The 26,227-nt window shown below is 66.5% G+C and overlaps 2 protein-coding genes across 6 annotated transcripts; one reads left to right on the top strand and one right to left on the bottom strand.

Moving 5' to 3' along the window:
• Positions 1–1,601: 1,601 nt before the first annotated feature.
• On the top strand, positions 1,602–2,463 carry RNF223 (ring finger protein 223). Its single transcript, XM_040987635.1, has one exon. The coding sequence runs from the start codon at positions 1,602–1,604 to the stop codon at positions 2,340–2,342; it is 741 nt and encodes a 246-aa protein (XP_040843569.1). The 3' UTR covers positions 2,343–2,463.
• Positions 2,464–4,534: 2,071 nt separating this feature from the next.
• Positions 4,535–25,097, bottom strand: AGRN (agrin). 5 transcript variants are annotated; one of them, XM_040987744.1, is made up of 40 exons: positions 24,912–25,097; positions 23,301–23,559; positions 22,518–22,520; positions 17,806–17,853; positions 16,330–16,545; positions 16,022–16,246; positions 15,678–15,902; positions 15,380–15,586; positions 14,298–14,516; positions 13,945–14,139; positions 13,661–13,861; positions 13,420–13,568; positions 13,223–13,328; positions 12,824–12,940; positions 12,589–12,753; positions 12,354–12,497; positions 12,126–12,250; positions 11,949–12,054; positions 11,516–11,851; positions 11,196–11,333; positions 10,784–10,911; positions 10,597–10,711; positions 10,388–10,507; positions 9,982–10,311; positions 9,679–9,871; positions 9,382–9,597; positions 9,065–9,294; positions 8,822–8,964; positions 8,397–8,485; positions 8,162–8,326; positions 7,961–8,072; positions 7,474–7,485; positions 7,134–7,250; positions 6,853–7,045; positions 6,688–6,775; positions 6,569–6,592; positions 6,081–6,113; positions 5,721–5,945; positions 5,488–5,591; positions 4,535–5,304 (listed from the first exon to the last, which is right to left on the bottom strand). In XM_040987744.1, the coding sequence occupies exons 1-40, from the start codon at positions 25,095–25,097 to the stop codon at positions 5,147–5,149; spliced, it is 6,165 nt and encodes a 2,054-aa protein (XP_040843678.1). In that variant the 3' UTR covers positions 4,535–5,146. The 5 variants fall into 5 exon arrangements, with proteins under 5 accessions (XP_040843678.1, XP_040843679.1, XP_040843676.1 ...); XM_040987745.1 differs by lacking the exons at positions 22,518–22,520; positions 23,301–23,559; positions 24,912–25,097 and adding an exon at positions 18,146–18,397 and having other exon boundaries at positions 8,397–8,493; positions 8,830–8,964; XM_040987742.1 differs by lacking the exons at positions 6,081–6,113; positions 6,569–6,592; positions 7,474–7,485.
• Positions 25,098–26,227: the final 1,130 nt, after the last annotated feature.

The raw sequence follows: 26,227 nt of genomic DNA, 5'->3' as shown, positions 1-26,227 counted from the left end.
ACCTACCTTTCAGCCCCACGTGCTGAACATTCCCCAGGCCCTGTCACCTTAGCCTCAGGGTGCTGAGTGTTCAGTAAGGAGCTCAGTGACTTCAGAGCCCAGCTATTCCCAGGGGAGCTTCCTGGAGGCAGCAGCTGACTCCTCGTCACTGTCCATCCTGCTTAGCCTTTTCCTGGGATTTTCCCCCACTTCCTGCCAACCCCCAAGCCGCAGTCTCCTGTGAGTTCTGGCTTTGGGCACCAGGATGCTCGGGGGCCCCAAGTGTCCCCTCCCTGTGGGGCCTAGCAGTAGCGTTTAAAGCCCTGAGTCTGTCCCCTTGTGCCTGATGGAGTGGAGGACCCTCCCAGCCCTGGTCTACCAGGACGTCCCCGTCGAACCCCCTCTGCCAGAGCCAACCCTCCCCTCACCCTAGGAAGCCTCAGAGGCACTTGCTGACTAACCCATCCTCACCAGTGGCCCAGCCCTGACCTCTAACCCTCCCAGTAGGTGGGGGGAGGGGTTGCTGTAGCCGAGGTTGGCCTCAGGGGATGGCTGTGGTTCCATGACCCTAACCCATGGCCAGACCCTGCCAGCTGTGCAGGCCTTGTTGACCATCCTCCACCATGCCTGGCTCCCCGCCCTCCTGCTACCTGGCCTACCAGGGAAAGGCTGGAGCCTGACCAATCGCAGGACCGGGCCACACCCCTGATCAGCATGAGCTGGAAGGTATAAGTACACCTGCCTGAGGAAGGCCATCACCTGCACCTAAGCTACATGCCTGTAAGAACACTCGCCAGCTCCCTGCCAAGCAAGAAGCACGGGGCAGCTGCCCAGCCCTGGACAGACACCTGCCAGGTGGAGCAGAGGTCAGTGAAGAAGGCCACGTGAAGGAAGCCAAGGAACCCCGAGCCTCAAAGCCCAGCTGTGGCGGCAGAGTGGACGATGCCCAGGAGTCACTGAGCCCTGGCCCTCAGGTAAGGCTTGCTCCGCCTGAGCTTGGGGATGGGGGGAGGCTGGCGCCAGGTCCCTAGCTGCACAGTGCTGAGGTGGCCGCTGCCGCCCCCAGGATGTGGTGACCTCACACACTGGATGCCTGGGGCCCTCATGTCAGTGTTGCCACCTGACTGCGAGTCACAGGATGACCTGACAGCACCTCAAGTGACAAGCCAGCACCGTGAGAGGTCACCTCTGGGGCCCCAGTCAGGGAACGGCAGCTGTAACCCCGACAGGCAGAGGCTCCCGAGTCCCTCCCCTTGCATTAGACCACCCCCCAGTCGGCCGGGCTGGTCGTGCTGGCCCCTGGCCTCCACTCAGGCTGTCCCTGACCCCCTAGCACTGGATCAGCTTTGCCTGGCCCCCGGTTCCAGGGCCCACCCAGTGGCCCACAAAGCGCCCATGTCCCCAAAGGGCCCTGTGCTCCCCCTCTAAGTTCCCTTGTCCATTCTCGCTGCCGGGAATACCCCTAGAGCCCGACAGGAACATGAACACCATACCAGCCCCACCTTGTCCTGGTCTCCTGAGACCACTGGCCCTGCCCCCGCAGTGTGGTCAGGGTAAGGCTTTCCTCACGGACGCTCTCCCTGCGGTCACTCAAGATGGTCTCTGCTCCACAGCTCAGAGCCATGGCATCCGCCCATCAGGTGTGGCACACAGCAGTTTCACCCCCCAGCCATAGCAGCCCCACAGCCCAAGAGCCCAGGTCCCCTGGTTCGGCCAGCAACCCCAGGTCCCCCGGCACCCCTGGCTCCGAGAAGGTGGCCTCCCCGTTGGAGTGCTCCATCTGCTTCTCCGGCTATGACAACATCTTCAAGACCCCCAAGGAGTTATCCTGTACCCATGTCTTCTGCCTTGAGTGCCTGGCCCGGCTTGCAGCCGCCCAACCTGCTCACCGCCCTGGGGGGGACGCTGTGCCCTGTCCATTCTGCCGGCAGCCCACGGCTGTGCCACCCACCGGTGCCCCAGCCCTGCGCACCAGCCGCCAGCTGCAAGCCAAGATGCCTTCACACCTGCGGCGGGAGGAGCACGTGTGGCTGGAGGGCACCAAGCTCTGTTGCCGTCTGCCACCTGGTGCGCCCACGGCTGCTGGCCTCATGTGTGTGGACGTGGGCCTCACCAAGCCGGACCCTGCCCCACCCCCGGCTGTCCCGGTCCCTCGCCGCAGCCACCTGGCCCGCTGCTGGGCCCGCTGCTGGGACTGGCGGCGCTTGGCGCTCACATCTGTGCTGCTGCTGCTGCTCTGCTGCCTCGCGCTGTGGCCCCTGCAGTGCGCCCTCAAGACCGGGAACCTGCGCTGCCTCTCCCGGCCCCACGCGGTCACCGCTGCCCCCACCGCGCTCACCCTTGGACCGCTGGCTGACAACTAGGGCCACACGCCTGGGCAGCTCCGTAGATGCCAGAACCCTGGCCAAGCAAGTACCAAAGTCTACGTGCCAGTTGCAAGAGCCCCCGAGTCCTGGGAGACCCGCCTGGGCGTCTCTGGACCCAAGCCTCGCTGACCAACCCCTCGGCATGGACCCCAAGGGGTGGGGGAAGTACTGGCCCTTCAGAGGGCAGGGTGGCCTCCTTCCTCACATTTCACCAGGCCTGCTCCCCACGCAGGGTTAGGGCTGGGATGTGCATTTTTAAATAAATTATTTTGTATCCATATCTGGGTGTCCTTCAACTACAGCTCAACCCACAAGTTTCCTTTGGGGAAACTTCTCCTGGGCACTTCTCCGTGGGCACACCAGACAGACCTGGCACAGAGTCTTCTCCAGGCCTCACTAAGGGAGTGATCCAGCTGCGGCACCCTGCCCCACCTGGTACCCGGGATGGAGGAGTCGGGCCGGGGTCGCTGGCCAACTTTGACAGTGGTTCCAAGGCCTCGGGGACCCCACAGTCCCTCTGCCTGCCCCGCTGGCTGGCATGCCAACACCCCACACATCTCATGTGCAGGCATGACTGTTTCCGGGGTGGGCAGAGGGGAGCACCGTACGCAGGGTCGAGTGGGCATTGGGCGCAGGGGGGTTCTGGTGCGCAGGGCCCGCGGAACATTCAGGAAGCTTCTACCCCATGCTTGGGCACAGAGCCAGTAGGGGAAGCAGGAAGGAGGGGTCCTGGACCTCCACCCCTGTGAATGTGGGACCCTGGCCACAGCCTGATAGTCCCCATAGCTTGTCCGGGGCTCCTGACCTCACGTGTCACTGCCGACCAGTGCCCTCACACTGCTTTCACACTGCTTTTCCTCTGCTTGTGCTCCACCCCTGGGTCACGCCTTCTCAGGGCTCTGATAACGAGCTGAGCTCCCCAAACTGCCCCAAGGGATCTTCTTGTGCCCCTCTCCCAGGCGACCCCCCACCCCAACCACATGCCTTTCCAGCATCCTCAGCCGGTTTCAGGCTCGCATCTGGACAGAAAATCTATAACCTCACTGCTCTGTGGGGATGGGTGAGCCCCCAGCCAGGGACAGCGCCTGAGGGCGCCTGCAGAAGCACAGTCCCTGGGTCAGGAACCCTCAGCTTCTGACCCGTGTTGGGGTCGGGGTGGGAGGGAACGCAGACCCAGCACGCTCTCTCAGAAAGGCCTAGGGTCACCACTACCATGGGCCAGAGGGCAACCTGAGCCCACATTGGCCTCTCTAGCCTGGCAGGGTGGGGCTGTCGCCATACCCATTTCTAGGCTGTAAGAGGCCAGATGTGGGGACCAGGTGACCAAGCTCACCAGGGGAACACCTACCTCCCTTCCTGGGCCCACCACTGACTGCCTTTCCAAAACCCACTCCTTGCCTCCGCTCTACAGACCCCAAGATTGGTACCTGAAGTGCTGCTTGGGAGAGGTGGGGAAGGCAGGAGACTGCCCTGGGCCCCCCAGGCTCACAGGGAGCCCCACCTTGGACCAGAACTGTGGTGCTGTGAGTGAAGCGCCATTTATGGTGACCATCCCACACGGGCATCGTTTCCAGCCCAGGCTAGCTGCTCTACTTCTGATCCAGCTCCCTGCCAAAGTCGTGAGAAAGCAGTGGATGATGTTTCAGTGTGGGGTCCTGCCTCCCAGATGGGCATCCACTGCTCAGGCTGCCCCCATCCCATCCCTGCTGGGACCACCACAGTGGCACTGAGCTCTCCTTTTAACAAACACCATGGCTGAGTGGTCTCAAGTCCTCTCTCCAGGGGTGTTTGGCTCTCAGGCCCACTGCTTCCAGCCTCTGATTCCAGACAGGAAGAATCACCAGGTCAAAAGGTCCAGTCCTTGGCCCATGGTGGCACAGCGTTAGGGGCTCCCCTGGCCCCATGGTCTCTCGGCACCCTGCACTCCAGCCGTGCACAGTTGGGGTGGGGCTGTCACTTCAGGGTCAGTCATCTCTGGAGCCTTCTGGAAGCCCAGACTGGCCAAGCCACCCACCTGGGCCCATGGTCACCCTGTACAACTGTGCCAGTACTCTCGGGCCCCAAGCACGGGACCTGCTCCCTCAGGCCAGTGAAGGGGGCCCAACACCAGGGTCCGTGCCCCAAGGCTGAATCAAAAGCCACCTGCAGGTAGGGGGGTGGCAATGAGGACAGACATCCCTTTTGGGTTTCCGTTCTTTAATTCCTGGTGACTGACAGACAGTGGGGGGAAGGGGAGTTAGTAATGTGACACCATGCAGCTCCCACCACCCCCTCTGCCCACCTCACAGCCACTGTCCACTGCTGCCTGGTTTGCCTCCTAAGGCCACTGTGCAGGGTGGATTCCCCCGTCTGGTCAGACAAGGACAGGGGCCCCGCCCATGGGCAGCAGTGCACAGCCCATCACTGCATGCCATAGCTGGACCCAGCCCAAGGCCAGGTGCTGTCCCTGAGGACACAGGTTGCCCAGGCAGGCAGGATGGGTAGGGCCAGGCCTACTGTTCATAACGCAGGACAAGGTCGGGGAGGACGGAAGATCAGCTCCAGCGAGGGCCTGGAGGGCCCCTGGAGTGTGGGCAGGGCCTGCCCGGGGTGGGGCACATGAAGAACCCAGCCGGAGGCTGCTGGGGAGCTGACCCCCATGGCCCAAGTCAGCCTAGCATGCCTGGACGGAGGGCAGCCCAGGCCAGTGGACACCCTGGCCCTCAGATGGGCAAGGGAATTGTATCAAAAAGCAACAACTTTACAAAAATAGAAACAGTTCATTGGGAGGGCGGGCTGGCAGATGGCAGGGCAGGGTCAGCTCATGGGCCAGGGCAGGGCCGCAGCTCCGGCTTGGCCACTGCATCCTCCAGCAGATGCAGGGGGCGCTGGCCCACCATCACGTCCCTCAGGCAGCCCACGAAGCCTGTGCTGTAGGCCTTGGGCAGGGCCTGGCCCACTGGCAGCCTCTGCAGGCCCCCTGTAGGACACACAGCGGGCATCAACAACTGTGACTCCAGGCCAACTAGCCCAGGGTCCCTAGCCCCCAGATGCTGAGCGTGTTGCCCACAGCCCCAGCCATTGCACACGTGTGGCCCGGGCCAGGGTGGGGAAGGGCAGAGCTCGCCCCCGGGGAAGTCTCCTGGCTTCTCCTCATACTCACCAAGCCACAGGGCTCCATCTGTATCCAGCTGCGTAGCACCCAGCGGGGAGGAGCCGGTCACTGGGGCTTCGTTGCCCACCTGGAGGGAGCCTTCCCTCTGCTCCCTGAGGGGTCAAGCAGGGCCAATTAGGGGATCCCTTCTCCCACAGGGCCTGAAGAGCGGTGAGGCTCAGCTGGCAGCCAATCAGTCTCTGCTCCTCCCGCACCCTTGGCAGACCCTGTCCCCAGCTGACCTGTGTGCTCGGACGCGTAGCCAGCGGTTGGTGTTCACGGGCACACTTGAGCGCAGCACCACAGGCTGGGAGCCCAGGTTGTAGCTCAGCTGCAGGCGTCCGTCCACGATGGCCAGAGCCATGTAGTCTGCCCGCTCTGTGGATTTGCCAATCCACAGCACCAGCCCCTGTGTGGCCTCCGTGCGCAGGCTCAACTCGAAGTGGTTGTTCTGCAATGCCTTCTCACTGTGGGAGAGGAGGAGTCAGGTCTGCAGGTTAGTGTGGGGAAGAGGACGGTGGCAGCTGGTGGATGAGGGGATGGAGAGCGCGGAGGGCCAGGGCAGACGCAGGGCGTGGAAGCAGGTACTGCCCTGTGCTCACCTGTGCGGGGCCCCGGAGTCCCGAGTCTCAGGGCTTAGCGGCAGGAAGAGAGGGAGGCAGGTGAGCAGGTAGGAGGGGACAGACAGGCTGAAGAGCAGCAGGGAAGGCGGGACCAGCAGGTGTCCATGGAACACATGCAAGAGGGACCCCCACCCACCGAGGGGCCCTGGTAATAATATGTGTAACATGCACGTGCAAACACGTGGCCAGTGGGCATGGCCCAAGCCATGTTCAGTTCAAAGAGAATGGACATCAACTGAGGGCACACCTGCCTAGAAAAGTCCCCCCAGGATATTCCAACACATACTACCCCACTTATGCACACACCCGCAGACACTTAAACCCCTGTGTGTACACTTAAACCCCTCACACACACTGTGTGTACCCCATGGCTGTGGCCACAGGGCTGGCTTCCTAGAGCCATCCCCTGCCTGGATGGAGCCCAGGTGTGGCAGCCTGGGAAGAGTAGAGATTGGGGTGCTACTTACACTGGGATCTCATTGGCCAGTTCGCTTGGAAACAAAGAGACAGAGACAGTGAGAAGGAAGGAGGAGCAGATAGGACAGCACAGTGGCAGAGGGCAGCACGCTGGCCCCAGGGGCCTCACCTCTCAGTTCCAGCACTGAGGTACTCCACAAAGGTCTGCCCGTCAAAGGCCAACGCGCCCAGGTCCCCGGCTGACCGCTCCAACAGCCCTAAGGGATGGTTGGAGTGAGGGGGCCTGCACCTCCACGCCCCTGTCCCACCCCTGCCAGGCTCCCTGCAACCTCACCCTCCTCACAGTGCCTCCCCGAGAAGCCCGGGGGGCACAGGCAGTCGTAAGCAGCTTCTTGTGGGACACAAGTAGCCCCGTGGAGGCAGGGATGGCCTGAGGCCTGGGTGCAGGGGTGATCCCCAAAGACAGCGACGTCCACTGCCTGCAGCACGTGCTCCTGGCTTAGCAGCTGGCGGCCTTGCAGGGCAACCTGGGCCAGGGCAGGAGGGTGAGACAGTTAGCTAGAGTCGGGGAAGGACCTGCTGTCCGACACCCCTGGAGCTGCCAGCCCCACTCACCAGCTGGATGGCACCATCAAAGCCAGAGGCCACAGCGGCTGCCCTGGCAAGCTTGCTGAAGTCAGGAGCTCCGCCCACATATAGTGGCTCCTTCAGGTTAAGGACGGTGTGCGGCACCTGCGGGCGGACACTAGGTAAGGGGCTGGGGACAGAAGGATCCTGCACAGTACCCCCAGGAATCCACTTGGCTTCTGCTTATCTAGAAGGTGGTGGCAATCACAAGAAAAGATAGACCCTGGGGCTTGGTTGGGGGGCAGGGAGGCTGTTCCAGGGGCTAGTGGGGTAGAGGGGCTGGGCTTGGTGCGGGGAGCTGCTCTAGGGGTACTGGGGGGGGCAGTACCTTCCGGGATTTCTGACATCCGCAGGGCGGGTGGGGGTGCAGAGCAAGAGCCAGAAAACAACAGGGCAGAAAGGAGACAGACAGAGCCAGGGCGGACGCAGGACAGTCCAGTGAGAGCCAGGGCGGACGCAGGACAGTCCAGCGAGAGCCGGGGCGGCCGCGGGACAGTCCAGTGAGAGCCAGGGTGGATGGAGAACAGTCCAGCGAGAGCCAGGGCGGATGCAGGACAGTCCAGTGAGAGCCAGGGTGGATGGAGAACAGTCCAGCGAGAGCCGGGACGACCGGAGGACAGTCCAACGAGAGGCAGGGCGGCCGCAGGACAGTCCAGCGAAAGGCGGGACAGATGGAGGACAGTCCAGTGAGAGCCGCACAGCCCCACCACCGCAGTGGAGGTGCTGGCTGGGAGGGTCCTGGCACTCTCACAGCCCATGTGCGCTGGTGAGAGACCACCAAATGCACCCCCTTGGGGACCCCTCATGGCACTTACCGGGGACTCTCCCAGCACACGGGGGCCATCACCCACACGCATGGCACCCTTACGGCCGTTCCGCTCCAGAGACACCCGAGTCCAGCTGCCCAGAGGGACCGGCTCCTTGCTCCTGGTGGGGGGAAGGAGGGTCACCAAGAACAAGCACTCAGCCACCCACTTAGGCCTTGTAGGACATGGTCAAGGTCCACGCCTGCCCACCTGATGACTGCGGCCCCCTTGCCCAGGTCATAGCGGAACTCCAGGTGCTGGTCCTGCAGTGCCAGGGACACAAAGTCCCCCTTGCCGTCTGTTTTTTGCCCATTGTAGATGAGCAGGCCACTGGGCCGTCGGGCCAGGAACACCACCTCCAGTGCCATCTTCTCCCTGCGCACATGGGGTTGAGAGCAGCCGGCTCCTGCGCTGCCCCCCAGCCCTCCCTGGCCACCAGACTGACCCCAGGTCCCGGTCGAAAGTGTGTAGGCCGTCCAGCTTGAGGTAGGAGAAGCCGCCAAATTCCGCCAGGAAGGGCCGGGAGTTGTCCTGCTCTAAGGCTGGGAGACCCCGACCTGGTCAGCTGGGGCCCAGGCCAAGTCCATAGCGTGAAACCCAGAGGCCGCCAGGAAAGCTGCCATCCCACAGCTGCACCTGGCCCAGTCCTGGCCGGTGCACTTGCTTCCCAGCTCCCTGTACCCACCCATGTGGGATCCAGATGGAGCCTCTGCAGCCATGTGGGACCTGGAAGGAGCTCCTGGCCCTGGGATTCACTCGGGGAAGCCACATGGGAAGTGAATCAGGGCGTGGGAGACCTCCACTGCAGCCCTTCAAAGTAAACCCATTGAACAGTCCCACCTCAAAGCCCCCGCCCTCACTGGCCACAGCTCCCCCACCTGTCTGGCAGAGGGCACCCCCACGTCCCGAGGGGCACTCGCACTTGGCCCCTCCCTCGGGCCCCACACGGCACGGGGCAGCCCCGTGGCAGGGGTTGGGCAGGCACGGGTTCTTCTCATCAGCGCAGGTGGGACCTGGGGAAGGGGAAGGACAGGGAAGAGCCTTAGACCTGCCTAAAGCCCCAAGCCCCAGGCCTCCCTGCTCCCCACTGCCCAGCTCCCACCCCAGCCTCACCGAATCGGCCTGGCGGGCACTGGCAGTGGAACATGCCGTCCTCCAGGGCCTGGCATGGTGCCGCGCCCCGGCAGGGGTTGGGCAGGCAGGGGTGTGGCCCACACTCGCCCACGTCCTTACTCCGCAGAGCGGACCCCTGCCACCCGCCCAGCTCCAGTCGCTGGTTGTTGACATCCAGTAGGCGGATGCAACCACTCAGGCCCAGGCCCACAGAGGTCCGCTCCAGCACCCTGCAACAGGGAGGGGGCTGGGGTCAGGGAGACCGGGGTCAGGTCTCAGACAGGGAGGTCGGAGCCCAGCTGCCCACTAGTACTCACACGGCAGCCTGGTCTTCAGGGACACCCCCGACAAAGAGCTCTGTGTCTAGGTTGAGGCCGTCCGTGCCACTGGGGCTCTCTCCCGTAACAGGGGCCTCGCCATCCACAGAGAGTGAGCCTCGGCGCCAGTGCCGGGACAGCTCTAGGCGGTGCCACCGGCCCGGCTGGACGGGAACAGAGCTGCTCAGCACTGCAGGCCCTGAGCCTGTGTCAAACCTGGGAGCAACGGGGAGAATCAGACGTGTAGCGCCTCCCTCACCCTGCTCCACATGAATCCCGTCATCACCCCACACCCACCTGAGCTGCACGTGGCCGTCCAGCAGCACCAGTGCCAGGAAGTCCTTGCCCTTGGCATTGCCATTGTAGAGCAGTAATCCCCGTGGCTCCAGTGCCCGGAACTCCAGGGCCAGGCGCAATGTGTGGTAGGCACGGAGAGTGGGAAAGGCCAGGAAGGAGTGACCCCCGAAGGCTGGCACAGAGGGGTGCAGGGCTGCAGTGGAGAGGGTGGGGCCCAGGTGGAGGACAGGCGAGGGTCCCTTTGCCCCACAGTTGAGCCCTGGCCCCCTGCCCGCCCCAACTGGTGAGGAAGACTCTCCTCACCCTTTTCACACAGAGCACCTTCCCTGCCCACTGGACAGCTGCAGGCAAACCCCTGGCCACCAGCTTGGTCTCGGCAGGTGCCCCCATGGAGGCAGGGCTGGGAGTCGCATGGCTTGGGGCGCGGAGGCCGCAGTCCACGTCCCCGGCTGGGGGCTGTAGTGGGGGGCCTGCGTGTCGTAGGAGGTGCTGTGCCCCGGAGAGCAGGTCGGCTGGTGTGAGTCCTAGGGGTCACGGTGGAGGGAGGCCAGTGGCCCGTGGTGGTGGCCCTGGCTGTGGTGGCAGCAGATGTGGCTCCTGTCGTGACTCCGGTGAGGAAGGCTGGAACCCAATCTGGGGGGAGCAAAGGCCATCAGGTGGGCAGCAAGGGCTGGTGCAAGACGGGGCAGGGTGGGCAGCGGGCACCTACCGAAGTCCAGGAACCTCACGTGCTCCTGCAGCGGCCGCCTCACCCCAAGCGCTCGGCGCTTAGATGCCTGGATCTGCCGGAGCAGGGCTCGGCCCACGTCGGCCGCCCGGAAGGCTGTAGCTGGAGAGGAGCATATGCTGGGCATGGCAGGAGCCCGGGCAGCTCCCTGCTCACAGCTCCCGGGGGGGCAATGTGGCTGTGGCACTTACTGGGGTCAAAGTGCACGTCCACGATGGCCCGGACAGACCTGCCTGGCCCCAGGTCCCGAAGGTGGACACTGCGGAAGTCTTGCTTGACGTCCGAGTTCCGAAACAGGTGGTCCAGCTGTGGGCAGGGAGTGGTTGCTCAGGCTTTGGTGACCCCAGGGTCCCTTCCCGTCCAGGGACACCCACTCACCGCACTCTCGATGCTCCGGGCAGTCTCCCCAAACAGCTCCGACTTGGGGTCGGCCATCTCCGGGGTGTAGAATAGCTCCTGCCCCTCCACCCCCTCCAGCTCCAGCACGCCCTGGAAGGCCCTGGTGGCTGCGGGGTATGGGCAGTGAGTGCCAGCCTGTGACCTGCCTGGCCTCCCCAGAGGTGTTAGTGAGATGGACATGAGGTTAGTGGGGTCCTCGGGGTGGGGCTGGCACCAGTTACCGGGTGGACTCCTTGGAGCAGGTGCCCCAGGCCGGCTTGAACGAGAGAGACAGGTCAGCCATGGGGGTCCTGGGCTCGCACCCGGAATCCCACACGTGGGCCCAGGCCAGGATCGACCTGCTGCTGGGCGGGGCTGCTCCTCCAGCCGCCCAGCCCTGCCGCCTACTCACCAGGGCAGTTGGAGCCCTCGGTGTCCAGGGAGGGAGTCTTGCCATCAGAGCAGCAGCCCAAAGGTGCGTTGTAGCAGGAAGCCCTCTCGACAGGGGGCCCGGGGGTCACCCTGCTGCCGCCCCCAGGAACCTCTGGACCTACACAAGCACTGTCTGAGTCCAGCTCACTGGGGCCTCCTGGCTCCTATCCTCTGCCTGCCCCAGTCCCCCAGCCTCCAGCCCCCGTTTACCCCTAAGCTCCCTGCCCTCCTCTCACGGGTTCACCAGTCTCTGCTCACCCCAGCCCCGATCCCGCTCCACAACTCCCAGACCCTGCTCACCCTCTGAGCCTCCGCCGCTGGCCTCCTGGTCCCCACTCAGCTCCTCGTCCCCACTTCCGTCGGCGCTGCCAGACCCACCAAAGGCAGATGTGGCAAGGCCTGTGGCCTCAGGGGGAGCAGTGGGGGGTGCAGTCAGCACCAGCTGTGCTGAGGTCCTGGGGATACCAGCGGTAGTCCGGGGTAGAGGTGAGGGTGGGGGGGTGGGCTGGCTCCCAAGGGTGCTGCTGGGAACCGGGGGGAGGGTGTGGGGCAGCTGCGGCAGCAGAGGCTGACTTGGGACGAGCCCCAGGGTGGTCACAGGCAAGAACGTCGGGTGGATGCCGGGGGCCACAGCCTCTGCAAGGACAGTGGTGTTGGGGTTGGGGCTAGGGCTGGGGCCAGGCAGGGTCGGGCCTTCCCGCTCCATGCCAGGGCAGGAACTTTCAGGCCTCACCCTGGCAGGGGCCGAGGCCCTGGACAGAGACCAGCAGGCCCTGGCGGCAGGCGATGGTCTGCAATTGGCACTCGCTAGCGTAGGTGATGCCGTCGGAGCCACAGACCTGCGGGGCACAGGTGCTCAGATGTGGCATCCTCTGGCTAGTCCTTGTCCCCCCACTGGTCAGGCCCTCACCTTGGTGGTGTTGGTCTCTGGACAGGGGAGGGCCGGGCAGATACAGCGGGCAGAGCCGTCCTCCTCTACGCATGAGGACCCGAACTCACACTGCAGGTCCGCACAGGAGGTAGGCGGTGTGGAGTCTGCAACAAAGACAAGGGGGTCCCGCCCCAGCTCAGACACCAGGGGAGATCACGCCCCAACCTAGACACAGGACTGGAGGACCCCGCCCCGGCCCCTCCTCACCTGCTTCACAGCCGCTGGAGCCCAGGGTGCGGCCCCCTGGACACTGCCCGCACTTGGGTCCAGCCACACCAGGCCGACAGGAGCACAGCCCCGTCATCTGCTCACAGTCGTCTCGCACAGCACCACGTGGGTCGCAGCTGCAGGCTGGGAGAGGGGGTGCCGAGGCCTCACTGCCCTGCCCCCGCCAGTAATGATGGGAGGGACACGTCGCAGGGCGGGGTTGGGGGCCACTCACGGGTGCAGCCACTCCGTCCGTCGGTGACTATGCCGCGAAAGTTCCAGAAGCCAGGCTCACAGCGGTCACACCTGAGGCCACCCACTCCTGGACGGCAAGAACACTGGCCAGTGGCTGGGTCACAGGTGCTTCCATAGGAGCCATGCGGGTTGCACTGACAGGCACCTGCAGGAGGGATGAGGTCACCGAGGTGGCCACGCTGCTCTGGCTGGGTTGGGGCTGGCATGATACTCACTGGGACAGCCGGCCAGGCCCACGCCCAGGGCAGCAGTCACGTTATCTGGGCAGCAACCATAGGGGGTCTGCGCACAGTGCCGGGGAGTCACAGGCAGCAGTGGGGCTGAAGTAGGGCCTACGCGGGGAGGGAGGGGGGAGGGTACAGACTGTGAGGGATCCTCTGACACCAGTACCCACAGAGGCCTGGGCAGCTGGGAGCAAGGTCACAGAGAGACCCACCATCCGAGGGGCAGGACAGAGCCACTCAGACACACACACAGCAGGATGGCTACATGCGTGTCCCACCATGACAGTTCAGACCTGTGGGGTCCTCCCCAGCACGGGTGTGCACATCCATGAAACACAGGCTGCAACACATCGCAGGAGGAAGTGTGCCCACCTGTGAGCGCCCACGCACCTCGGCAGGCCCCCTGTGCGACCACGTAGAGCTCCCGCTGGGCTGCACATCTGGTTTTCTTCAGCTCACACTCAGTGCTGTAGGTGAGCCCGTCCGAGCCACATACCTGCAGGGGGCAGCATCGGCAGGCTGACCCCACCCTGCCGGAGCTGGGGTCGGGTGGGGAGAGGGCTTGCCAGCCAGAGTTGGGGGCTCACGGGGCTCCGCGGGACGTCCTGGCAGCTGAAGTCGCAGACACATGGGCCATCCTCCGAGTCCTCGTCCCAGATGCCACCACGCTGCCGGCACAGCTCCTGTTCACAGTCACCACCCTCGCCAGAGCCGGAGCCTCCTGAGCCGCACTCGGCTATGGGCAGTGCAGGGGGGGTTGCCGAATCAGCCCAGGGCCCCGACCAGAGCCCACAGGCACCCTGCAGCCAGGCCACCCCCGAGGCCTACCCTGCTCGCATGGCCCTGCCCGGACCTCTTCGATGTGTGTCTGCTGCTGGCAGGCGGTGGCCCGGAGCTCACAGATGTCACGGTAGCTGATGCCATCGCTGCCACACACGGGGCCGGCGGGCGTGTGCTCACACCGGGGACACACGCAACGCCCCGCGGAACACACAGCCCCGAAGGCGCACACAGTGTCGCCACAGGTCTCTGCAGGAGAAGCCGGAAGGGGGTCAGCCAGCCGAGGAACGGGCACAGCACCCTGGCCTGAGGGACCCCGGGGTCTCACTCACTACAGGGTCCAGCTGAGGCCACGTGCAGGACGATCTGGTGTGTGCAGGCATGGACATTCATCTCACACTCGCTGGCGTATGTGTGCCCATCAGAGCCGCACACTGGCTGGGCAGAGGCCACGCACTCGGAGGGGCAGACGCAGCGCCCGGTCTCAGCCTCGCATAGTGCCCCAAAACGACACTGCCCACAGGGATCTGGGTAAAAGGTGGCAGCTCGTTACTACAGCTGCCGAAGCTTAACCCTAATCCGCTACCCGCCACCAACGACTATCCACCACCAACAACCACACAGCCCCCTGCTCATCACGTGGATCCCGCAGCCATCCGCCCGCCTGCTACCTGCCACCACTGACCGCATGGCCCTTTGCGCGCCACGTGGATCTGCTTTTGCAGGGCACAGGCTGTGGCCCCCAGTTCGCAGGCACTGCCGTAAGTGACACCATCGCTGCCACACACCGGGTCGTAGGCACCAGCGCAGGCCTGCTGGCACTCGCAAACGGCCTCTCCGTTCTTCACGGCGCACGTGGCCCCAAATGCACACTGCACCCCACGGCAGGGGGACAGGGCCTGGTCTGAAGAGGACAGGGAGGAGGGCTAAGGGCTGGAGTTGCTAGCCTCCCCTCAGCCGCCAGGTCCCACACAGCTGTCCCCCTTGTAGGGCGGGGGCGGTGGAGCAAGAGCCAGACGCACAGGAGCAGCCGAGAAAGGGACAGACACACACGAATGCGGACCGGGACAGCGGAAACCACTGCAGCAGGCTCCCCAGGCCCCTGCCCCCCCCACCCACAGCCCTGGGGATTTGTAGGCAGTGGGGGCGGGAGGGGCCCACGCCCCAGAGCCACGCCCAGGGCCTTGCGGGGGAGGGGGTGTCTGTCCACTTGCTCTGAGGACCACAAGGCCAGGCAGCAGCAAGCCACGCCCCCCTCCCGCCCCAGAGGCAGACCTCGCGTGGGCTCCCGGGGCCGCGCGGCGCCTCATCCACCAGCAGGTCAGACTGGAAGACACAAGAGGCGGAGCCAAGAGGGGAGGCGGGGCCAAAGAAATGGAGCCAGGGACAGACCAGAGGACAGGCAGACCGAGAGAACGCCGACTTGGTCGGACACACGTGGGCAGGACCCCGCAGCCAGCGACCACTGCTCAGACCCAGACCAGGACTTGGCCACGGGTGCCCCCAGGTGCACAGGCTGACCCCACATCCGAGGTGTTCACTGCACCCACGTCCTCACACAGCACAATGACATCAGAGTGGACAGCTCGACCCAGGTGACTCTCAGGAGGCCAGCACCTCCACCAAGCAGGGCCCCTGCCCGAGGGCATGAGGCCCCGGTACCCCCAGGCATCCCATGCTGCCAGCCCTGGCCCAGGACCCCAAGGAGTAGGACGACGGATGGAGATGGCAGTGAGGAGGGGGCAGAGGGATCCCTGCGACGCTCACCACACGGGCCCGGGTGCCTGGCAGGGATGGCGCGCTGCTGCCGGCATTCAGCCTGCTGGCGCCAGCACTCGTTGTCATAGGTGCGGCCATCTTGGGCACACACGGGCTGGTAAGCCCCGTCGCACACGACACGGTCACAGGAGCAGCTTGCTCGGCCACGGCGGGACAGGCACACGGCATGGAAGCGGCAGGCCTCAGGGCACTGGTCTGGGAGTGGAGTGCAGGGTCAAGGGACTGGAGCCTGGGCTGTGGTGGGCCTGGAATGATCCCTCCTAGAGGCCGGCCCCCACCCACACACCTCGGGGCTGGCACGGGCCAGAGCGCACTTTCTGCAGAAGGATGCCACGGGCAGCGCCCGAGCGGCCCATGACACAGTCGTTGTCGTAGGTGTTGCCGTCATCAGCGCAAACAGGCGCGCGCCGTGGAGGACAGTTCTCAGGCCGCAGCAGCAGCTCTGGAAGCCGCGTGCGTGGGTTCACCCAGCAGAGGCGGCTCGGGTCGCTGAGGGCGCCCTGGCAAGGGTCTGGGGGTGGTGAGGGCAGGGGTCGAGCCTGCTCCCTGCCCTGCACGGGCACCTGCAGCTCTGCCCCTCTGCCACATCCCACCTCCGCCTCCAACCCACACAGAGCACAGCACACTCACCACAGGGGCCATCAAACTTCTTGACCAGGTCCTCCTGGCGTGTGCATGCATGGTGACGCAGCTCGCACTCGCCGGGGTAGTCAGAGCCATCGCTGCCGCACACAGTGGCAGAGGGGGCCCCGCGGCAGGACGTGGGACACAGACAGGAGGCCGTGCGTCCGTCGGGGGAGCTCACGCAGGTGCTGCCGAAGCTGCAGGTCACATTGGAGCAGGGATCGTGCGCGCCTATGGGGTGTGGGGATTGCGGGGTCAGGAGGTCCCTGACGCAGGCAGTGCCCACGCCTTACCTGCCGCCAGCTGGCACTCACCACAGGGCCCGCGCCGCAGCAGGCGGATGCGGCGCTGCTGGTTACACTGCACACGCTGCAGCTCACACTCGTTGCTATAGGTGGATGCATCTGAGCCACACACGGGTGCCACCACAGCCGGGCAGGCGCGGGGAGGGCACACACATGACGCACGGCCCGGCTGCTCAGTGCTGGGCTCGCAGACCGCGCCAAAGCCACACAGTACTCCTCGGCAGGCTGGGGTGTGAGGAAGGGTCGATCAGTGGTCAGGGTCCCCCAGCAGTCCCCAAGTGGCTGGGATGCAGTCGGAGGGGCTTGGGGCTCCCATGCAGTCCCCCTCAACTTGGGCTTGGCCGTATACAACTCCAGCTAGCAAATATCTACAGGCACAGGTTGCACACAGGAAACTGACCTGGCCCAGCCCAGCCCACCTGGAGGGGAGTGAAGCCAGTGCAGCACCGGCCAGGCCCCCACTGCCACCTTCCCTCCCAGGGAGCACAGCTGGTCCACCTGCTCCCTGGGCCCCTTCCCTGCACCCTGTACCCTCCCCAGCCCTGCTCTCACCCCTTCGCAGCTGGCCTCCCGCTCTTCAAGCTGCCAGTTGCTTCCATGCCAGCTCATCTGCCTCTGAGCCCCTCTATACCCTTCCAGCCACGAGGCTCCCAAGAACACAGCTTCCACCCCACCCAGCGCAGGCACTCTCTCTTCACCCTAGGCCAAACTTGGACACCACCCACAGCTGCAGAGCCCACCATAGCCCAGGGGCTAGTCCCTCCAATAGACTGGGTTAGGAGCTGGGTGTGGTCCCCAGATGTGCCGTAGCAATGGGCAGATTTGAACCCCTGGCCTCCAAGTCAGCCACCCTGAGCAGAGCAGGCCCCTGGCCTCCCTCCAAAGGCCCAGCAACAGGAATCTGAGAAGGGATTTTTCATGGCAACAACTCATTCCCACCTAAGACTCCTGTGTTTGTGGGGAAGCACCCCGGCCACTCACGCGGCACTGCACTTCCCCCAGCCAGGCACAATGCAGGGAGGCCTCCAGGATCTTCCAGGGCAGTCTGAGAAGGGGCTGGGTCCAGGCAACCAAGTAAACGGGCCAGTACTCCATCTTCAAGGACCCTCGACAGCCACCGAGATGCAGAAACCCCTCCATGGCCACCAAGTCCAGCTACTGTCTGGACTACAGGAGCACTGCACTTGAGGCTGTCCCTGCCAGTCACAACCCCAGTGACCACATGCAGACAACTAAGACATCCTTCCTCCCCGCCCTGTGTGACCTGGCCGGAACATCCAGCCCAGCCCTGAGGTCTCTTGTGCCCGGTCAGTGCCTGCCCCAGGGAGCCCAGCCAGCCCCATCCATGGCCCTGCCTTCCTACCTGAGCTCAGAGCAGATCCCAGCCCTGCCCCACGCTGCCTAGAGCTGGGAGAAGGAAGTGCCAAGGTCCAGAGCAGCGGGAATCCAAGCAAGACCCTCCCCCAGCCAGGCCCCCCAACTCACCATCAGCAGGCGTCGGAGGCACAGGTGTGAAGTGGGTCCCCGGTTTATCTGGAAAAGGGAATCTCCTCATTAGACCCTTCGAATAGACCCCTCCACCCAGCCTGGGGGGCAGTGGGGGGCACTCCTGTCCAGCCTGAATCCCGGCTGGCCAAGGCCTGCACTGAACAAGAGCAAAGGCCCAGACTTTCCACCCACTGCCGCCTTTTCCTAACATGACACCTGTCACCTGTGTGCGTCTACGGGGAGGTGTGCAGCCCAGGTGGACTGGGCCCCAGGGACAGCCCCCAGCCTCACCGTGCCCCCTGCCCCCAGCCGGTGGCCACGCCTAGAGGCCACCTACAATTGTTGAGGAAGAGCAGCACGGCACAGCCCAGCGTGGACGAGGCCAGCAGGATCAGGCAGGCGTTGCAGGGCACCATGAAGTACCGCACCAGCAGGGAGGCGCCGGGCCGCCGCCGCGGGTCCCGCTCCAGCGGCGGCGGAGGCATTGCCCGAGGCCTGGGGGTCCTCACGGGGCCGCGCTCCCCATCGTGGGTCCCTGGCCGGCGGCCGGCGGCGGCGGACTGCGGTCATCACAGCCCCGGGGGCGGCAGACCCCGCAGGTGCATGCCGGGGCTGTGCGGGGCGCGGCCGGGGTCTGGGCGGGAGGAGCCCCCCGCCCTCCAGCAGCAGCGCCGGGCTGCGCGCGGGCGAGGGGCGCAGGAGGGAGGGCGGGGAGCTCAGACAAAGGAAGCGTCTCCGGGGACCCCGGCCCCCCGCGGGCAGCGCAGCCGGGGCGGCGAGGACGGAGCCGAGAACCGCACAAAAGGACGCGCGGGAAGGTGGGGCCGGGGTGCGGTGCGGTGGACGGTGGGACCCCTCTCACCCTCGGACGCGGGGTCCTGCTCCAGGGGGACCCACGCCGCGGGGTGCACGCCGGGAGCCGAGGCTAAGGTGGCCGACCCCGGAGCCGCCTCCCTTCCCTGGAACTGACAGCGGCACCTCGAAACGGCCGCGCGCCCCCAACTCGCTTCCGGGGGCGGCGAGAAAACATGCAAATGAGACATGGGAAACAGCCACGGGCCTGGAGCGCCCCCCGGAGGCCGTCCCGGGAACCCCGCGGCCATGACGTCACGGCGGGCGGGCGCAGAGCGAGCCCCTCCGCCAGCAATGCGGGCCGCCCCCGTCCCGACCCCGCGCGACCCCGTCCGTGCAGACGCGCGCCCGCGCGCCCCGTGACCGAGAGCTGCCCATGTGCTTGCCTCCCCCGGCAGAAGCCAGGATGCGCCCTCTCCTTACACCGCCCCCCGAAGCGTGTCCCCCTCAGGCCTCCCCGAGCCCCTGCAGGACCTCGTCCCTTGACACAGGCCTGGACCCTGCGCCTCCACAGGGCGGCCACCCCGAGGCCCACGGGGACAAGCCCCTGTCCTGCGCGGTTCCACTGCACGAGCCCTGGCCACATCAGGCCGGCCCCTCCGGCCCCCTGCACCAGCGGTGGGCTCCCCACGGAGCAGCCCGGGCTAACCGACGGCGTCTCGCCTCCCGCGTGGGCACAGGAGCCTGGGCAGCCCCCTGCTTTGCCTTTGCCTCCCGCTGGACCTTGGTCCGGCCCATGCCAGCCCGGGGCACCAGGGCAGGGTCCGAATGTTTATCGCCTGGGGCAAGGACTGGCCCGGAGCCAAGAGGAAGGTGGCGGGCAGGGCGCGGGGAGGTGCCCACGCATCTGCATCCGCCTCTCGCCCTGGCGAGGTCGGGGACTGGCTGCCCCGCCACCGCGGGGTCCCACCCCGGCGCTGGGAGGGGGCCGAGGCTGGCCCTGCCCCGCCCCCGCGGGGGTGCCTTCCGACAGACAAAGGGCCTTTGAGGCCCCAGGCCCAGCTGGGGGAGGGGAGCACGGTCACCAGAGCTATTTTGGGATCCTGCTCGGCCCCAGCAGCCCACACAGGCTCCCGGCCTGGGACAGGGCGCGCACCTGCACCTCACGCCGGACAGCCCGGGTCTCCGGTGAGGGATACCCCGGCCCAAGCGAGCTGGCACCGGCATCACGGCGCCCGCAAACGCACCTCGGAAAGGGTTAAAACTGGGGGCCCGCCTTCTCATGAAGACCACCCCCCCAACACCCAGTCGGAGGGGCGGGCGGTAGGCTGGCTCTCCGGGACGGGGTCGGTCAGGCAGGGGTGCAGGAGTCCACGGGGACACCGCCCACCCCGCAGGCACACGCGCACCGCTCCTGGCCAGCAGAGCCCTGCGCTCCGACTGGTGTCCGGCTCCGAGGGGCTCGGGGTCTCACAGGTGCCTGCGTCCCAGTCTGTCTCGGCCAGCCTCCCGGGGTCGGGCCTCAGGCTGCGCCGTCTCCGCCCCCCTCGGCCTTCTCGGACAATGGGGCCACCAGGCGGTTCCTTCCGCAGCCCGCCGCAGGCACAATGGCCTCGAGGTCCCTTGCCTGTCCCAGGTGAGCTCAGGAGCTGCAGCTCAGGTCCCCACTCTGGCCAGCTCATCCTCGGAAAGCGGGCCTCCCTCACCACCCGGCTGGGGTGGCCTGCGCGGGAATGACCTGGGAGGGTTAGGGTCCTAGCAGTGCATCCAGAATGGAGCCTGTGCAGGGCAGAGGCTGGGAAGGGGCAGGAGGAGGACCGAAGCCAGCAGGGGTGCAGCTGAGAGGGAGAGGTGAAGGAGAGCGGGGTCCCTCCCCTCCCAGTTCCAAAATGCAGCTCCAGCCAGGCCCTCTAGGAACAGACAATGCGTGCCCAAGTGTGACCAGTATTGTGTCCCTGCTGAAGGTCTGGCCTCGCAGACCTGGGCCCCGGCTGCACAACGCAGGGACAATGCAGACGCAGGTGAGGGCAGAGAGAAGGGCTGGGCCCTGGTCCAGCTCCCATCTATCCCCAGGCAACCCCCAGAGGCGCAGGAAGGCCTGCATGGAACAAGTGGACCACACAGCGACCCCTGCTCATGCGTGGGACCTTCAGCCCTGGCCAACCCTGGTAGCCTGCTGCCTCTGCTTGGCCAGGGGACTGCTAGGGTAGCCAAGGGGCCAGCATAGCTGGGGGTGACGTAGTCCAGGACTGGGACCACCTGCCCTGGTCTTGCCTGACCACAAGGCTGTCCTGCCACCCCATGGTCATCGGCAGCTCTGCACCTTCAGGGCGGAAGAAGGTGCCTGGCTGGGGATGGGGTGGCCAATCCTAAGACCCAATCACCGTCTGCCCGGGGGCACCTCACCATCAGGCTGGCCTGCCTGCCGAGGCTCCACCCCGTGGGAGGAGGGGCCCTCTCCGGTCCAGCTGTGGTCCTGCCTGCAGGGGGTCTTCCTCAGAGGAAGTTCCCAGGACCACCCTTGGGAGGCTCCACCTCCTCTGGGCCCCAGGCACATCCGCCCAGCTAGCCCAGCTCTGGACAGTCTCAGCAGCCCTGCCCCAGCCCCTCACGCTCCCCTGGGAATTTGCCGACTGGGAACGAGGCTCTGCCTCCACCCCAGCTCAGCTGAGGTCCGGGGGAGCAGGAAAGCTCCGCGCTATCCCCCCCCATGCCTGGCCCTGCAGTGGGGTGCAACACCCCAAAGAGCGCAGGCAGGCCCTGGCAGTGCCTGAGGGCAGGCGACGGGAGCCAGTGGGGGGGAAGGGAAGGGGTGGCTTCAAACTCATTTTTCCTTTCCAGTCTGCAGAGGGAACGGAAGCTGCCGGCCGCTCTCCTGGGCAGGCGGTTTCCACCAGCTCAGTACTGCCTTCCTTCCTCCCAAGCGGAGAGGGGAGGTCGTTGCTGTCCCCAGCAGGGGCCCCAGCCCGGGAGAAGTCGGATCCCAGGCAGCCCAAGCCTGGACCTGCCTGAGACCAGAGGGGAAGGGCTCAGGAGGGGGTCCCCACAGGGCAGCAAGGATGGGAGGCGCCGGAAGGGGAGCAGGTCCGGGCGGCGAGGGGGGCGTGAGGCCCAGGACCCAGCGCGATGCCCACCTGAACATGGGGCTGCCCCAAGTCTGCCTGGATGGGAGGAAGGTGGGGGTAGCGCCAGCCCCACGGCAGGGTGGGGGTGAGGAGCCACTACCTTGCCCAGACCTCTGGCGGGGAGGAAGGGGCACCCCGGGAGCAGCCTCCTCGAGGTGGGCAAGGCAGCGGGCAGTGCCGGGACCAGGAACAGGTGGCCAGACATGGCTGGAGGAGGCACCCACAGCAAGCTCCCGCGTGGGCGGCTGCAGGCCACGGGTTCCTCCCCCAGAGAACCCAAAGGTGGCGGCGCCGAGGGCGGGGCACATACCTGGCTCAGTTATGCCAGGAATGTGGCTCCCCGGGCTGAGGGGGAGGGGCCGCCGGGGAGTCCCAGGTGTGTGGTCCAGCAGCCAGTGCCCTGTGGCGGGGGCAGCTCCAGGCAGCCCCTCCCCAGCCTAGCCCCCAGGCCTGTGGCTGTGGGAGTTCCAGGCTGGGACTTCCTGACCAGAGGGTGGGCTGCCGCGGGGCTGGGTGCTGCACCTAGCTGCCCGTTGGAGGGTGGGCACAGGGACCAGCCCTGACCCCAGGGACACACCCTACTCCCTTCTAGGGCCCCCCTTGCCCGCCGCCAACACCGGGGGCTCTCCAAACACCTGAGAAGCTGCGGTCCTGGCCACACCCACTCTCAGCTGGATGAGTGCGCCTGACTGGGGACCTTCCTTCCCAGGAGCCTCTGCTCCAAGCCAGAGACCCTCCCACCCCATGACCTCTGACCCCACCACCAGGCCTTGCCATTTCTGAGTCACAGACCCTCTAGCTGGACCCGCCCAATTCCCAGTTAATGATTGGCATTCCTGGCCCTGCAGGAAGCAGTCTTCCTTCTGGCATGGCCTCTCTTCTTCGTTCTTGGACCAACTGAGGTATCAGAGTCCGTACCCCATCCGGGGTCCATGCCACCCCCCCATTTAGTCGCAGGCCACAGGCTTCTCTGGGCTGCGGCCCTGGACCCTGCAGGTGGCTGGCAGCGTGTAGCCTGCACAGCCAGCACCACAGCAGGACAGCGGGCTGCAGGCAGCACCTCCCTGTCCAGCTGAGCGGACCAAGACAGGAAGCTACGACCCCAGTGCCCCAGAGGAAGCACTGAGGGGGAGACAGGATGTGGGGGCGCCACTGGGCCCTAGCCCCAGCCTTGCATCTCTGCAGGCCCTCTGGCACACTGGCAGCACCTCCTCAGAGGGTTCCTCCCGCCCTTAACTCCTCCCCCCACCCCCACACACAGCGGCTGCCTGGGCTTCTGTGCACCGACAGCTGGGGAACATCCACCTGGTCCAGCATCTCAGCTGGAAAGAGGCCCGGGAAGAGGGGAGCACCGGGCTGGGCGGGAGGGAGCAGAGCAGACCTGGAACTCCCAGATGGAAGCAGGGCCCAGGCTGCTGACCTAAGGGTGGCCAGAGGCACAGTGGGGAGGTCATGAGCCCGAGAAGCGGGAAACAGCACCACAGACCATGGCCCATGCCAGCCACTGCCCAGGCCTCGTGGCTCCTCTGCCCCCTGCCCCCACACAGCACCCCAGCCCACGCCGCAGCCACGCACCTACGCAGAGCTCCACCTCCTCCAGGTTCCGCAGCGTGATCCGCATGAGGCTCGAGTTCAGCATGAGTTCATTCTTGTGGGCCGGCCACAGGCTGGGCGGTGCGGGGTTCACAAAGAAGATCCTGGTGTCCCCAGTGGACACCTGGTTGTCACAGATGAGGGGGTCTCCAAAGCCGCCAATCACCACCTTGTTGCCACCGTCCAGCAGGCTCTCTTGGGCCACTACATCCTTGCCCTTCAGGTAGCGCCAGACCCGCACCTGGAGAGGACATGGTGTCACATAGCAGGTGCCACCAGCTCCCATCCCTTGGGGGTTCGGCTGCTCAGGAGACCCGAGCACTGGGCAGGAGCTGCAGGGTATGGGAGATGGCATCACTGCCCATGCACCTTGGCCATGTTGCCAAGTTGCCCGTGGGCAGGATCGGTGACGCGCTGCCACACCCCAGCTCTCAGACCTGCATCTCGGCCCAGGCTGGACTATGGGGGCTGAGTGAGGCCTGCCTTCCCCACCTTCTCCTCCTCTTTCCTCCGCTCCCCTCCAAGCCTGGGGCTCCCCCAGGTAAAGCCAGGAACCCTGACCCTGAATACAGGGGTCCTGGGCAAGCAGACCAGCTTGGCTGCCAGTGGTTCCTCCCTCCCGGTAAGCCAACACACTCAAGGTGCCCGTGAGCCAGAGTCAAGTTTGGGCAGCACAGGCCAGCTCCACCCTCCATTCCTCCTGCTCTGGGGGCCCCCAGGGCACCTGCTCGAACCCACACCAGGAGAGGGGGTCCCTGCTGCCAAGGGGTCCTGGGCAGAGCCTCAGGCGACAAGGCTGCTGGTCCCCAAGCTCAGCATTAAGCTGGCCCTGCAGGGCCTGTCCAGGCTCCCCCCCCCCCCCCAGGCAGAGGCTGAAAGGAGCCAAGGGCTGGGAGGGGGCTGGACTCCCTTCGCCTCCCCCCACCCCTGCCACACCCAGGAGCCCGGAGGAAGCCGGGAAAACCCTGCAGGGGCTTGGCACGGTGCCCTGGCGGTGGAGGGGAGGGGGTCCGCGGGGGGATCCCAGCTGTAGCAGCACAGGCCAATGGGAGGAAGGTCTCCGAAGGGGAGGGGTGATCTGATTTGGGGTCCTGGGACCTGGACTAGGCCCCCGGAGCCCTCCCAGGAGCAGACCCCAGGGGCTCCCAGGAGCAGGACCGGGCACCTGCCCCACTACCCCCCAAACCCGCACAGGAGCAGGACCATGGCCCCGCCCCCGGCCACTGCAGTGGTCCCCTCCCCCCGGCGGCCGCGCACCCCCGTGCCTCCTGGTCACCCCCTCTCGGCCGGCTGGAGGCCTCGGTGGAGAAGGAGCAGCTCGGAGCCCGGAGAGCCCCCTCCCCAGTCTCCGCGCCCTTCCCTCGCGGGCGGGGAGGGATGGGGGTGGGACGCACAGGTTTCCGGGCGAAGGGGAGGCTTTGGGGGGGGGGGGTGCGGTATCTCCGGGACCGGGCGGCGCGGCAGCAACTTTCTCTGGAGCTCCAGAGTTCTGCGAGACCTGCTCCGGGGCCGGGCAGTCGCCGAGGGAGCGAGCGCTACGGGGCGACCCGGGCTCGCTCCCACGGCCACAGAGATCGGGGGGAGGGGGCCCACCTTGCACGAGTAGGTGTGCTGCACCGGGTCCACGTTGAGAATCTCCTCCACCGTGCCCGTGAGCACCACGTTCGCCTCCTCCTCCCGCCGCTCCAGCGCGCGCTCCGGGCACGTCCCGTCGGCGCCGGCCGCCAGCAGGAGCAGCAGCAGCAGCGGGGCCGGGCCGCACGGCCGCGGGCGGGCCATGGCGCAGCCGAGGGCGGCGAGCGGCGGCCGGGGAAGCGCGCGCTGCGGACGGGACTGGCCGGGACGCAGCTCCCGGGAGGCGGCGGCGCGGGGCGGGCCGGGGGCGGGACGCGGGCCGACCCCGCCCCGCGCTCCCCACGCACCCCGCCCCCCGGCCCGGTGGCTCCGGCTCGCCCGGCGCCCGCAGACCCGCGCCGGCCGCGAACAAAGCGCGGGGACCCCCGCCGCGGCCGCCCCGCCCAGGAAGCGCGGCTCGAGTGGCGCTGATGCAGACCCTGCGGCCGACGTGACCGGACTCCCAAGGGGCGCCCGGCGGCGCCGCAGCGAGGGGCGGCGGGGGCTTCCCTGGCGCCCGCCGCGCTGCGCCCCCCGCTCTGGGGGTCCCCACCCCGCCGGCTGCGTGCGGCCCGCGCCGGGGTCCCTGGGCGCGAGTCCCGCCGCAGGCAGGCGCGCCCCCTGGCGTCCCGCGGCTCGGGCTGCGTCTGCGCCCCTCACCCAAACCGGCCAGCCGGACGGAGAAGGGCCTGCAGGCCGCCCGTGGTGCCCGGCAAGGCCGAGAATGGCGCAGGGGCGGGGCCGGCACCGTGGCCCCGGGCGCAGACGGACCTGGGGTCCCCAAGCCAAATATCCGTGAGACGAGGGGCTCCCGGGTCTCTGACAGAGACCCCCCCTCTCCTCCCACCACCACTCCCGCAAGGTGGGCGTGTGCGGCTGCACCAGACCCGGTCCCTGGGCTGTCCGCAGACCACAGCCTCCCCCAGGGCTGTGCCTGGGAGTCAGGCTGGGTGAGCCCTCAGGCCCAGCCCCTCACCTGCTGACCTTTCCTCCCCTGAGGGATGAGGTGGCCCACCGCCAGCTCTAGGGGCGTCCCTGTCCCACCTCTCCAGAGACGGTCCAGGCCAGACCGGGCAGTCCAGTGACTGGAGGAGGGGCCAGTGACATTGGAGCCGAGGCCTGTGGACCCTGAGGGTACCTGTCTCTGCCTGGTCTGTCTGCTGCACCCCCCCCACCACATCTCTCCACCCCCGCAGGGGCTGATCATGGCTGTGTGTCCAGCAGCTTCTCTGCCAGCTCCCACGAGGCCCTTACGTGAGGACCTTCCCCTTCCCTGGCGGTCAGACCTTGTTCCC

The sequence above is a fragment of the Ochotona curzoniae genome, unplaced genomic scaffold (assembly GCF_017591425.1).
Source record: "Ochotona curzoniae isolate NIBS_2020 unplaced genomic scaffold, NIBS_Ocur_1.0 contig_4792, whole genome shotgun sequence".
Taxonomy (NCBI): domain Eukaryota; kingdom Metazoa; phylum Chordata; class Mammalia; order Lagomorpha; family Ochotonidae; genus Ochotona; species Ochotona curzoniae.
This window is presented reverse-complemented; position numbering and strand designations above follow the sequence as displayed.